Raw genomic sequence first — 12,332 nt, 5'->3', positions numbered from 1 at the left:
GTTCAGCTTTTTTCTAGAGGATCTGTCCAATGGCGAGAGCGGTGTGTTGACGTCACCCATAATTATTGTGTTGTGGTCTATTTGACTCTTGAACTTGAGGAGAGTTTGTTTTATGAACGTTGCAGCACCATTGTTTGGTGCATACAAATGGATAATTGTTATTTCTTGATGGTGGATGGTTTCTTTTAACAGTATATAGTGTCCTTCTTTATCCCTTTTGATTAACTTAGGTTTGAAGTTGATTTTATTCGATATGAGTATGGCTACTCCTGCTTGCTTCCGAGGGCCATGTGAGTGGTATGATTTTTCCCAACCTTTCACCTTCAGCCTGTGTATGTCTTTTCCTATCATATGAGTCTCCTGAAGGCAGCATATTGTTGGGTTTGTTTTTTTAATCCAGATTCTTAGCCTATGTCTCTTGATTGGTGAATTTAAGCCATTAACATTTAAGGTTACAATTGAAATATGGTTTGTACTTCCAGTCATGTTTATTGATTTATTTATTTTAGTTTGGCTAATTTTTCCTCTTTGGTTATTTTTCTCCCCCTTTACTGAGATACCTCCCACTGTTAGTTTTGGGCGCTATTTTTCAATTCCTCTTCTTGTAGTATTTTGCTCAAAATGCTTTGCAGTGCTGGTTTTCTGGCTGCAAATTCTTTTAGCTTTTGTTTATCGTGAAAGATTTTAATTTCATTGTCAAATTTGAAGCTTAATTTTGCTGGATACAGTATTCTTGGTTGGAATCCATTATTTTTCAGCGTTTGAAATACGTTGTTCCAGGATCTTCTCGCTTTCAAAGTCTCTGATGAAAAATCAGTCGTTAACCTAATTGGTTTATCCCTGAATGTAATCTGCCTCCTTTCTCTCGTAGCTTTTAATATTCTCTCCTTGTTCTGTATGTTGGCTATCTTCATAATTATATGTCTTGGAGTTGGTCTATTACGGTTTTGGATGTTTGGGGTCCTGTAGCCTTCCAGGATTTGGCAATCTATTCCATCTTTCATCTCTGGGAAGTTTTCTAGGATTATTTCATTTAATAAGTTGTCCATTCCTTTGGTTTGAACCTCTGTGCCTTTTTCTGTCCCAATGACTCTCAAATTTGTTTTTTTTTATGAGATCCCATATCTCTTGGATAGATTGCTCGTGAGATTAAAGCATCCTTTCTGTGTTGACTATATTCTTTTCAAGTTGATAAACTTTGTCTTCATTATCTGATGTTCTGACTTCTACTTGATCTAGTCTATTTGTAATATTCTCGGTAGAGTTTTTAATCTGGTTTATGGATTCCTGCATTTCTAGGATTACTGTTTTTTTTTTTAAATCTCTATCTCCTGGTAAAGCTCGTTCTTTGCAGTTTGAATTTGTTTAATTCATTTTCAAAATATACTTTCATTGCTTGGATTTGCTGTCTCATGTCTTCTCTAATATTCCATTCCATCTGAGTTAGGTATGCTGTGATTTCATTCCCTGTCCATGTTTCTGATGCTTCTAGGTCCTCCTATAGATTTAAGTTGTCCTGCATTGTTTGTAATCTTTTTTTCCCTTGTTTTTTCATGTTGTTCACGTTACTTTCCAGCTCTGTTTGACTGCTGTGTAACTTCTTTTTCCTATACATTTGTTTTGGCTTTGTATATCTCTGTCGTCTCTCCTTTGTGGTGGGAGATTATGCCTAGAAATGTTGGGCTTTATTGTACTTTAAAGCTGATTCATTCAGTTCATAAAAGGCTTCCGGGTTCTGTATGCATATAGTGATTTTTTGTTTGTTCTTAGGACTTTATATTTAGTTTAGGTGTTATGATCTTTAGAAGATTGCTCTACTGAGGGGGGATACTAACAGGCAATTGGATCAGGGTGTTGGTAGTAGCTAGGTATTTAGAAGCCCTATAGACAGCCTTGAGACATTCACCTATTTGCATTTAGACAATTACATGTAATGGAAGACGCAATGCTTGGGATGAAAGTTGGGGGGTAGGGGAATGAAGGTGGTCTTAAAAAGAAAGAAGGAGAGAGAGATTAGAGGAGAATGAAAAGAACAATAAGACTTGAAACGGGAAATAAAGAAGGAAGGAAAAGGGGAGAGAGGAACAGAGAGAGAAGCAGAAAAAAAAAATTGAAGTCTTAGAGATCCATTTTCTTCTCTTCCAGTAGGCGGAGCTGTGCCCTCCGAGCGGAGCCTCTGCCCTCTACCTGCCAATAGCAATAGACGCCCTGTAAGGTGTCTCCTGGTAGTCTCTCAGACTTGTCAGTCCAGAGCCGTTTCACCTCTCCGGCCCCTCCCCCTTTCCTCCTGTCAGCTGGCCAGCCAGGTCCTGGTCACCGGAAGCGGTTCCCCAAAGATCTAGTTACACTTGCTGCCCCATCGCAGTCCCATTTAAGCCCCAGTGCTGTGGTAAACTCGCGGCTAAGACCTTGGGAATCGCCGCTGGTGATATGGGGGGTTGGGGGTCGGGGATCCCCTCTGCTTCCCCACAGACGCCCCCAGAGAGATCCCCGAAGTTTCCTGGCTGCCTATATCTGGATGGGGCGGGAGTCACACACCTGCTAAAGTGGATTCTGCTGGGAAGGAATTCCATCGGCTGGACTCTGATGACTCACCTCTCTGCATGGTGGGCCCCAGGCTCCTTGCCGGAGTGTCCGAAGGGAGGGGTGGGACTGGTCCGTCTCTGGTTGGCCTCAGCTCCCGGCTTGCTGTTTCATGAAGGCTTGGCTAAAGACCTCTTCCTGCCAAGCTGCGTCTGGGAGGCTAGTGGGACCCAGTCACGTTGGCTGGCAGCTGCGCCGGGCGGGCAGCTGCACCGCGGCTCGCGGACAGCGGCTGGCGGATCTGGACCTCTGTGGATCTGGACCTCTTCATCTCATGGCGGGGATTCGCTCGTCTGGAGCAAACTGTCACTTCAAAAAATCCTAGTAGCTCCCAGCTGGTCTCTCTTCAGTGGAATTTTGCTAGGAGATTCTCCGTTGGTAGAATCTATTCGTCTTTATGACCCCATCCCTGAGGGGTTATTGAAAGCGCTGCCTCTCCGCCCCGCCGCCATGTTGTTCCTTCAAAAAATTACTGACTTTATAAAGTAAGAATAGGAGCAGTAAATACTTAGGAATGTTTATTGAATGAATAAGATTTTAGTAATATGTACAAATATTGCTCAGTTTATGGACTGTGTACCTGAAAGAAAGGTGATAAAACAAATTTTTAGTAACACATTTAATGTATGACATTAGGAATTGATTCCCATGGAAAAAAATTCAGTAACAGTCCCATCCTGTACTTATATATTATTTCATGCTTTTCTCAGAGTTTCTAAACTTGTAACTCCTGAGAAGAGCACTACTGTCATCTTTATTTTTTTTTATTTTATTTTTTTTTAAAGAGAGGGGAGAGAGAGAGAGAGAGAGAGAATTTTTAATATTTATTTTTTAGTTCTCGGCGGACACAACATCTTTGTTGGTATGTGGTGCTGAGGATCGAACCCGGGCCGCACGCATGCCAGGCGAGCGCGCTACCGCTGAGCCACATCCCCAGCCCTGTCATCTTTATTTTACAGTTGCCTGAAATAAAGGCCAAGGTCAATATGGTAGAACATACAACCTATCTACTTTAGTATTCTTTCTTTGTAAACTTCAAATTAAAAGATTTTATAATTCTTTAAATATACAAGAAAAAATAAAGCAATTGGGTCAGTTTTTTACCATACTACTTACATAAAAGTGAAGAAGATGCCTTTTACTTTTAGTTTCTTCCAACGAATACTAAGCACTAGCTGTGTCTCAAGTTCTGTTCTAAGTACTGGATGTAGTATTGAACAACATTGACACATAGCTTATGTTCTAATGAAGAAAGAGAGATAAATAAACAATAACATAACAGTAAGTAATTTCAGATAGTTTTAAGACCTCTGAAGAAAATAAAATATAAAATGATAGAGGTATTTGGGATAAATTTAGAAAGATCTGGGGAAGGCCTCTCTGACAAGGTTTACATTTGAACTAAAATCTGAAAAATAAGAAGGAGGCATGTGTTAGGTTTTATCACTGTGACCAAAATCTCAACTTGGAGAAGAAGAACGACTTAGAGGAAGAAAAGTTTATTTTGGCTCTCTGTTTCCTAGGTATAGTCCACAGTGGGCTGACTCCTGTGTTCCTCTGGGCCCAAGGTGAGGCCAAACATCATGGCAAAAGGGATGTAGTAGAGAAACATTGGTTTGTTGTTGTTGCTTTGTTGTTCCTTGTGGCAGGAAGCAGAAAGAGGGAAGTAGGGAAGGGGTCATAGGGAAGATGAACCCTTCCAAGGCACACCTCCAGTGACACGCCTCCTCCAGTCACTCCCCACTAACAGTTACCATCCAGTTAGATCATTCAAACTAGGATAGACTTATTAGATTATGACTCACATGACCAATCCATTTTACCTCTTGAGGTTATTCCTGCAGGAACATGGAGTCTTTTGAGGGGCACCTTATATCCAAACCATAACAAGATATGCATAAGATCTAGGAGAAGTACATTGCAGACAAAGGGAAAGGCTCTGGGAACATGAATAAACCTGTGTTCCTAAAGCACTAAAATAAGGGCCAGTGGCTCCAGCTTAAAGGTGAAGTAGGTAAGGAAAGAACAGATCTTAATGGCCCATCTAGAACATGGCATGGAATTTGTATGCTACTCTAATGTCTACTTTTCCTACTGTTTTAATGTTAAAATGTTCTTTATTTTATAAAATGATGGTGATACTAGATTGTAGATTTCTACTTAAAAACCTTGCCTCTGGAGAGGGTGAGGGCCTCAGCCTCTCTTCATTAACACTTACTGGTTTTGTAATCTTACTTGACACAATAAAATTTGATAACCCTATGTCAGTCCTTTGTGTGTGTATGTGTGTATATACTAGGAATTGAACCCAAGACCTTATACATGCTAGGCAAGTGCTCTCCCAGCTATACCCCTCAGCCTTTTATTTTATTTTGAGACTGTTGTACTAAACTGCCAAGTCTGGCCTCAAACTTGGAATCCTCCTGCCTCAGTCTCTCAAACAGCTGGTATTACAGGAATGTGTCGCTGTACCCAGCTAGTCCTCAAACATCTTTTAAAAAAATTTTTTTGTTAGTCATGGGATTATAGTAATTTGGAAATTACTGCACTATAGCACAGAAGCTTCCCAGTAGGAAGACTTGAAAATCCTTGTCAGTATCGAGTTTAATGTAATATCCTGTATGGTGGCATGTTCAAGTGTTTTTCTTACAGGGTCATTTAATTTAAATTCTCTGGATTCTCAGATTTTCCTTTACTTTTGTTCACCCACTTTCTTTTCCCTCTCTTTAATTTCATCACTAAATATGTAAGTTTCTCTTTTAATTAGGAATAGTCTTGTTATAAGCTTCCAGAACTTCTTTGGGCTCCGTACTTAGACTATCCATCACATTACAGTTCATTAGGAAATAGCCTTATATGTAACATACTTAATCCAAATGTTTCTTAATCTTGAAGTTCCAAGTAAATTATCATCCTAGTCATTATTAAAAATGAAGTCTAGAAGTGAACTTACATGAAATGAGAATATAGTATAGGCCAGAGATCAGCTTTAGTCTAACCTGTGTCAGCCATGATTACATCTTCCCTTTGCCAATGAAATCCAGTGTGTCCTTCTCTCATACACCATCTGTTTGTGAAAATCAGCATTAGGGTTTAATAGACATATGTGTTAGAGGGAGATTTATTCCTGGAGATTCTAAGCAACCATGAAGTGCTTCTTCAATATGGTGATTGAAAAAATTCATATCCGTTAATATATTTTGTTCTTTTTCTTAAAATTGATCATGTGATCATCTGGCTTAAGTCCAGATAGTATCTATTTGAGGCTGCAGATTTGCTATCTTAGGAATCCCTGATGATTAGTGTGCCTTTTTCATGGGATCGAGGCTACATGAGCCAAATTGTATTTCTGGCCAAACTTACATTTTTACCACTTCACAAGCTTTTTAAAAAAATAATGAGGGCAAAATTCTAAACAATCATCTTTTTGTCAAAAGGGTTTTATTAGCAACAGAACTCTTCCTTCAAAGAAAATTGCAGATGCTCAGTATATAAAACATAATGTGGCTCCAAGCCACAATCTCACCCTTCTCCCTACCATAATGGCACCTGAAGGATCTCTGAGCAATCATGAGGGCTTTGCAAAGCACGGGATGAAAACCACAATACAAAATTCAAAGTGTAGGGGCTGGGGATGTGGCTCAAGCGGTAGCGTGCTCGCCTGGCATGCGTGCCACCCGGGTTCGATCCTCAGCACCATATACAAAAACAAAAGATGTTGTGTCCGCTGAAAACTAAACAATAAATATTAAAATTAAAAAAAAGATTCAAAGTGTATATACACTGATAAAAATATGGCTGTGCTACTGAAACTGGCAGAGCCATGGCACCAGAGCTTTGAAAAGAGGTTTTGTATATAATTTTTTGCCTAAAATTACATTTCAGAAAGTATTTACTAGATAAAACAAAGTCAAGCTTTAATTTTACCTACTTTTTCAGAACATACTTTTTACATAATTTGGGGTTGGTGGTGTTACTGAGGCTGATATACTTTTTGTTTACTAATTTAAAAAGATTTATATTGGATTTGATTCCTTTTTTCATAAATTATTTAATTATAAATAATTATTATGCTTTCTATATTATTATAAAGTAATTGACTTGCTAATATAAGCATTTTTTTTCTTCTAGTTTGCTAGGGTTTGGATACCTGATCCTGAGGAAGTTTGGAAGTCAGCAGAGCTGCTCAAAGATTATAAGCCTGGAGATAAAGTCCTCCTGCTTCACCTTGAGGAAGGAAAGGTAAGAGTCTTTACTATCAATTGTTGTCATTGCCTGCAGTGAAGGGAGTTCAAAAGTGTGAGTTTATTGTGACTTGCTGATCTTAATTGAAAGTTAAATATTTTTTTTTACTTACTTACTAACTTGGTAAAAATGACAAATTCAATTTTTTTAACCTAATAGATTTATCAATGACATAGGTTGGTGAAAATAGCAGATATTTTTAAAATTCATTGCTTTGCCTGTAAGTTTATTATGATTATCAGATTTAGATTTATATCTAATCTTCCCAAAGATATTATTTAATTGTATTTTGTTTAGATTAACATTAAAATTATTTCATATTAACTAAGATAACATTGCTTAAGGTGCCAATTTAATTAAGATTTGATGTTTACTACAACTGATCATTTGAGAAATATTTGCTCAGAAAAGCTTAAATTCAATTGTGTCTCTTCTGCACTGACTTTATTCACTTTGTGAATGAATTCATCTGAGTTCTACCATTTTAATCTCTCTATGATATTTTTACAGGATGTGTCACTTGCTTAAAAACATTTTTCACATTAATTTCCTAGAACTTGTAGTCTAGTGAGGGAAACTAAATATAAATAAGTGGAAAAGTTAAATAATTAGAAAATGAAGAATAGTGTTGTACTGCAGTTCTAAAGATGTCAAGAGAATAGTACATGATTAACTGCCAAATGAGTAAAACTATCTTAATGGTTAACTTGTATTGAGTAATCATGTGCCAGGTGTGGTTCTAACTATGTTCTAGTTCATTTAATCTTAACAAAAACTCCATGAGGTAGGGTTATTGTTATTCTCATTTTACAAATGAGGAAATCAAGGCTCAAATTGTTTAAGTGACTTACTCAGGATTATAGAGGTATTAAGAAATGAGGCTCTGATGTGAATGCAGGAAATTTGCCTTCATGATCTGTGCTAATGGCCACTCTGTTGTACTATAAAAATAGTAAGGAATTGAGGATCCCAGTAGGAGGAAATATTATTATGGGCTGTGTCATTGGGGGAGGCTTCTTGGAGGAGGAAGGATTTTGATAGGCAATAGGGTCTTAAAATCTGGATTGAATTTTTTTCTTTTCTTTCTTCCTTTCCAAACTAGATAGAGTTTGAATGTGCATATTTTGTTTTTTTAAGACAGGATCTTGCTGTGTTGCCCAGGTTGGCCTCAAACTACTGGGCTCAAGGTGTCCTCCTGCCTCAGCCTCCTTTGTAGCCAGAACTACAAGCTTGCATCATCCCATCTTGTTTAAATCTAGACAGAGTTTGGATTAATATAGAAAAGAGTAGATCCTCTGAGTGTTGGAATGTGTTGTAGAGATAGTGAATGCAACAGGTCAGTTGGAGTAGAGATGTAGAAAGGTATGTTTTCTGGTTCTAAAAATACATATTAAGGTACCTGTCACTATATACCAAGTTAAGAGGTGGCAGAAATTGTGATCTTTGACATCCTTATCAGTGAGGAAGATAAACATGATATAACAAAACAAATTGGAAATAAAAGTATATCAGAGTAATGAGTAGACAGAGGGCTGGTGAGGATGAGGGGTCAGAGAGATACTGTCAGAAGAACAAGTAGACATTGGGTGTTGTGTTTAGGGACCTGGAAAAGCATGTTCAAAGGTTAGGAGGCATGGAGTGTTTGGGGAACCACCCAAGTTCTTTGTTGATGGGATGTGAAGTGAGAGTACAGGACCAGCAGAAGCATGAGAGTGAAAACCAGATCACAGGCATCCGGTGTTCTTCCTATAAAACTCTTGAATTTTATTGATTTGGTATGGGGAATGACTATAGTGTTTCTAAAAAGAATGGTGCCTGGTTTGTGTTTTAGGGACTCATTGATGACGGCATGAAGGGTGAATTTCAAGAAAGTAAATCTGAGGCAAGGAGACTAGTTGGGAAGAAGACAGGGAAGAATTAGGCCAGATTAGGAAAACCTTGAGTGTCAAACTAAGGAATTAGCCTATTGAATATGTATTAGTCATCTACTTTGTGTTAGGTACAGTATTAGCCACTTTGGGCTACAGTCTCTTAACTTAATTTTCTCAGCAACCCCTGTGGATTAGTAGGTGATATTATGACTATTATAAATAAGGAAGCCAAGGCTCAGAAACACTGAGTAGTTTTACCTGAGGTCAGCAGTCAAAAAGTGGCTTTGGGGACTTAAAGTGGAATTTGAACATAGACTTTTTCACTCTAAGACAGTGCTTATTCTATTATGCAGATAGCTGGAAAAGCAGATGATTTCAAGATATACATCTAGACAGATAGCTTCCCAACTTCCCCTAACCCCCCCCTTTTTAATATTTTAATATTTATTTTTAATATAAATATTAAAAAAAATTTAATATTTATATTTCTTTTAGTTTTTTGGTGGACACAACATCCTTGTTTGTATGTGGTGTTGAGGATCGAACCCGGGCCACACACATGCCAGGCGAGCGCGCTACCGCTTGAGCCACATCCCCAGCCCCCAACCCCTTTTATAACCTGTATTGAATAATCAAAACTATTGCACTAATATTGATATAAAACTGTTACTGACCTTCTGATTTTATTTGGAGTTTACCAGTTTTGCTGCCAGTGCCTTTTTTTTCCTAACCTTGGGTCCCACATTGCATTTTAATTGTCATGTCTCCTTAGTTTCCTTCAGTTTCAAATAGTTCCTCAGTCTTTCATGACTTTCATAACCTTGGCACTTTTGAAGAGTACTTGCCAGGTGCTTTATAGAATGTCCCAAACATGCTGCTTCCTCATGATTAGATTAAGGTCATTGAATTTCACGAGGAATGCTATAGATGTGATATTATCTCGGTGTATCATATCGAAGAGTCTATGATGTCAACATATCTTATTACTGGCTATGTTGACCATGCTCACCTAGTTAAGGTGATGTCTGCCATGGTCTACTATGAAGTTAGTTTTTTTTTCCCTTCATAATTAATGAATACCACTGTTCTACAGGAGATAGTTGGAGGCCACACATAAATCCTGTTTCTCCTTAAACTTTGCCCACTAATTTTAGTGGTCATTACTCGGTCTTGCCCGTAGCAAGTATAACTGCTATTCTAATGGTGATTCTCTGTTTCTTTATTTTCTTATACATTTGTTAATTGGAATTCTTATGTACAGCAGTGTTATCTCTTCTCTCCCATTTCTGTACTGATTCAGTCACTTATTTATTTCATTATGGGATAATGAGTATTTATTTTATCATTTACTACTATCATTCATTTTATCACTAGAATTGTTTCCCTCATTGGCTCTCTTAGATTTGTTCCTCTGTTTTTTGACATATTTTTATCCTGTTTTTTTTTTTAAAATCACTTTCTTATTTCCTTATACTAAAAGATATTTGAGGCCCTGGGTTCAATCCTTAGCACTACACACAAAAATAAATAAATAAAATAAAAGATGATAAAAAATTATCTTGTATTTTCTCTTCTCCAAATACCTGGTATTGGAGGATGATATTTAGTAACCAAGATCTGGGCACTAGGTATGCTCATTGCTATTGGAATAGCACTGCTTCTAGAGTTTTTGGCAGACAGAGATAGGATGTGTATATGAATATACATATATACATATGTCTATACATACTGTTGATTAAACTCAGGAAGGTAAATACCACTGAGCTACATTCCCAGCCCTTTTTAATTTTTTTTAAAATTTTATTCTTTTTTTGGATTGGAGATTGAACCCAGGACTCTGTGAATGCTGGGTAAGTGCTCAGCCACTAAGCTATATCCCAAGCCTTTATTTATTTATTTATTTGTGTGTGTGTGTGTGTGTGTAGATGTTGTTGATGGGCCTTATTATTTATTTATATATATGTGGTGCTAAGAATTGAACCCAGTGCCTCACACTTGCCAGGCAACCTCAGCCCCCAAGCCTTTATTATTATTATTATTTTTTTTGAGACAGGATTTTATTAAGATGCCCAAGCTGCCCTTAAACTCACAATCTTCTTGCCTCCTGAATAGCTGAGATTACAGGTCTGTACCACCCAGCCTGTCTTTTTTTATTTTGAGACAGGATCTTTCTACGTTGCCCAGTCTTACCTCCAAGTTACAATTCTTCTGCCTTATCCTCCTTAATAACTGGGATTATAGGCATGGACCAAGTGCCCACAAACATATATTTATGGATTGTATTTATAGATATATACATGGGTATAGATATTAAATCAAATGCATACAATACTAATGTTTGTACACCATCTATTCTTTAAAATATTTTTTTGTTGTAGATGGACATAATATCTTTGTGTTTTAAATTTATTTTTACGTGGTGCCAAACAGCGAAACTAGTACTTCACATGCTAAGCCAGTGCTCAACTACTGCACTATAGTCCCAGCCCCTACACTTATCTATTCTTTTTTGTATGACAATATCTCACTATATAGCTATAATAATAGATATAGGTAGAAAGGTAGGTATTTTAGCTATGAGTTCATAGTAGTCCCTTTTTCTTCAACACTGCAAGGTTAATCCTTTTATTCTCCCTCAGCTTATTTGTAAATTCTTTTTTTGGTTTTCATTATCTATAATATATTTACTCATTTGTTATACATGTAAAGTTATTTCAAAATTGGTAATTCACATCACTGTAAGAAACAAATTTAGCAGAATATAGTGTCTATGTTTAATTTTATTAATTCTTAATTAAAAAAATTTTTTTAAAATATTTTTTTAGTTATACATGGACACAATATCTTTATTTTGTTTATTTTATGTGGTTCTGAGGATTGAACCCAGTGCCTCAAATATGCAAGGCAAGCACTCTTTCACTGAGCCACAACCCAAGACCTAATTCTTAATTTAAAAAAAATCCAAAAATATAATGATATGTGCATGTAATAATAGCAATTCCTGGGGCTGGGGTTGTGGCTTGGTGGTAGAGTGCTCGCCTAGCATGTGCAGGTTGCTGGGTTCAATCCTTAGCACCACATAAAAATAAAGTAAAGGTGTTGTGTTCAACTACAACTAAAACAAAATATTTTTCTAAAAAGCAATTCTTAGAAAAGAAAACAAGCCAGAAGAATACACATTATAAAATCTCACCAAGTAGCTGGGCATGATAGCACACATCTATCGTCTCATTAACTTGGGAGGCTAAGGCAGGAGGATCCCAAGTTCAAGGCCAGCTTTAGCAATTTAGTGAGGTCTAAGTAACTTAGAAACACCCTGTCTCAAAATTAAAAATAAAAAATAAATTAAAAAGGTCTGGGATGTAGCTTAGTGGTAAAGTACCCCTGGGTTAAATCCTCAGTACTGCCCCCCACCATCACAACTATCCAAGAATCATTCCCTTTTTAGAGACTTTAGATTAAAATAAAGAAAACATAGTTTTTTGCAACATTAGAAAAGTTCATTAATTTGCTAATTTTCAGTGATTCTAGAGGAACAGGTTGTAGCCATCTGAAACCTAATTCCAAAGAGCAAATTTTTATAAAGATGTTGTAGATGAGCCTCTCCCATATTACTGTCTTTATAATTCCAAT

The 12,332-nt window shown here is 37.0% G+C and overlaps 1 protein-coding gene across 1 annotated transcript in view; it reads left to right on the top strand.

Moving 5' to 3' along the window:
• Myo5a (myosin VA) overlaps positions 1-12,332 on the top strand; it is a 216,094-nt gene that overhangs the window by 68,141 nt on the left and 135,621 nt on the right. The window contains exon 2 of the mRNA XM_026391361.2: positions 6,715-6,825. Within this exon, the coding sequence (XP_026247146.2) occupies positions 6,715-6,825 (111 nt within the window). The remainder of the gene's footprint in view (positions 1-6,714; positions 6,826-12,332) is intronic.

The sequence above is a fragment of the Urocitellus parryii genome, chromosome 6 (genome assembly GCF_045843805.1).
Source record: "Urocitellus parryii isolate mUroPar1 chromosome 6, mUroPar1.hap1, whole genome shotgun sequence".
Lineage (NCBI taxonomy): Eukaryota > Metazoa > Chordata > Mammalia > Rodentia > Sciuridae > Urocitellus > Urocitellus parryii.
The sequence above is the reverse complement of the archived record's forward strand: the minus strand, read 5'-3'. Positions and strand labels throughout refer to the sequence as shown.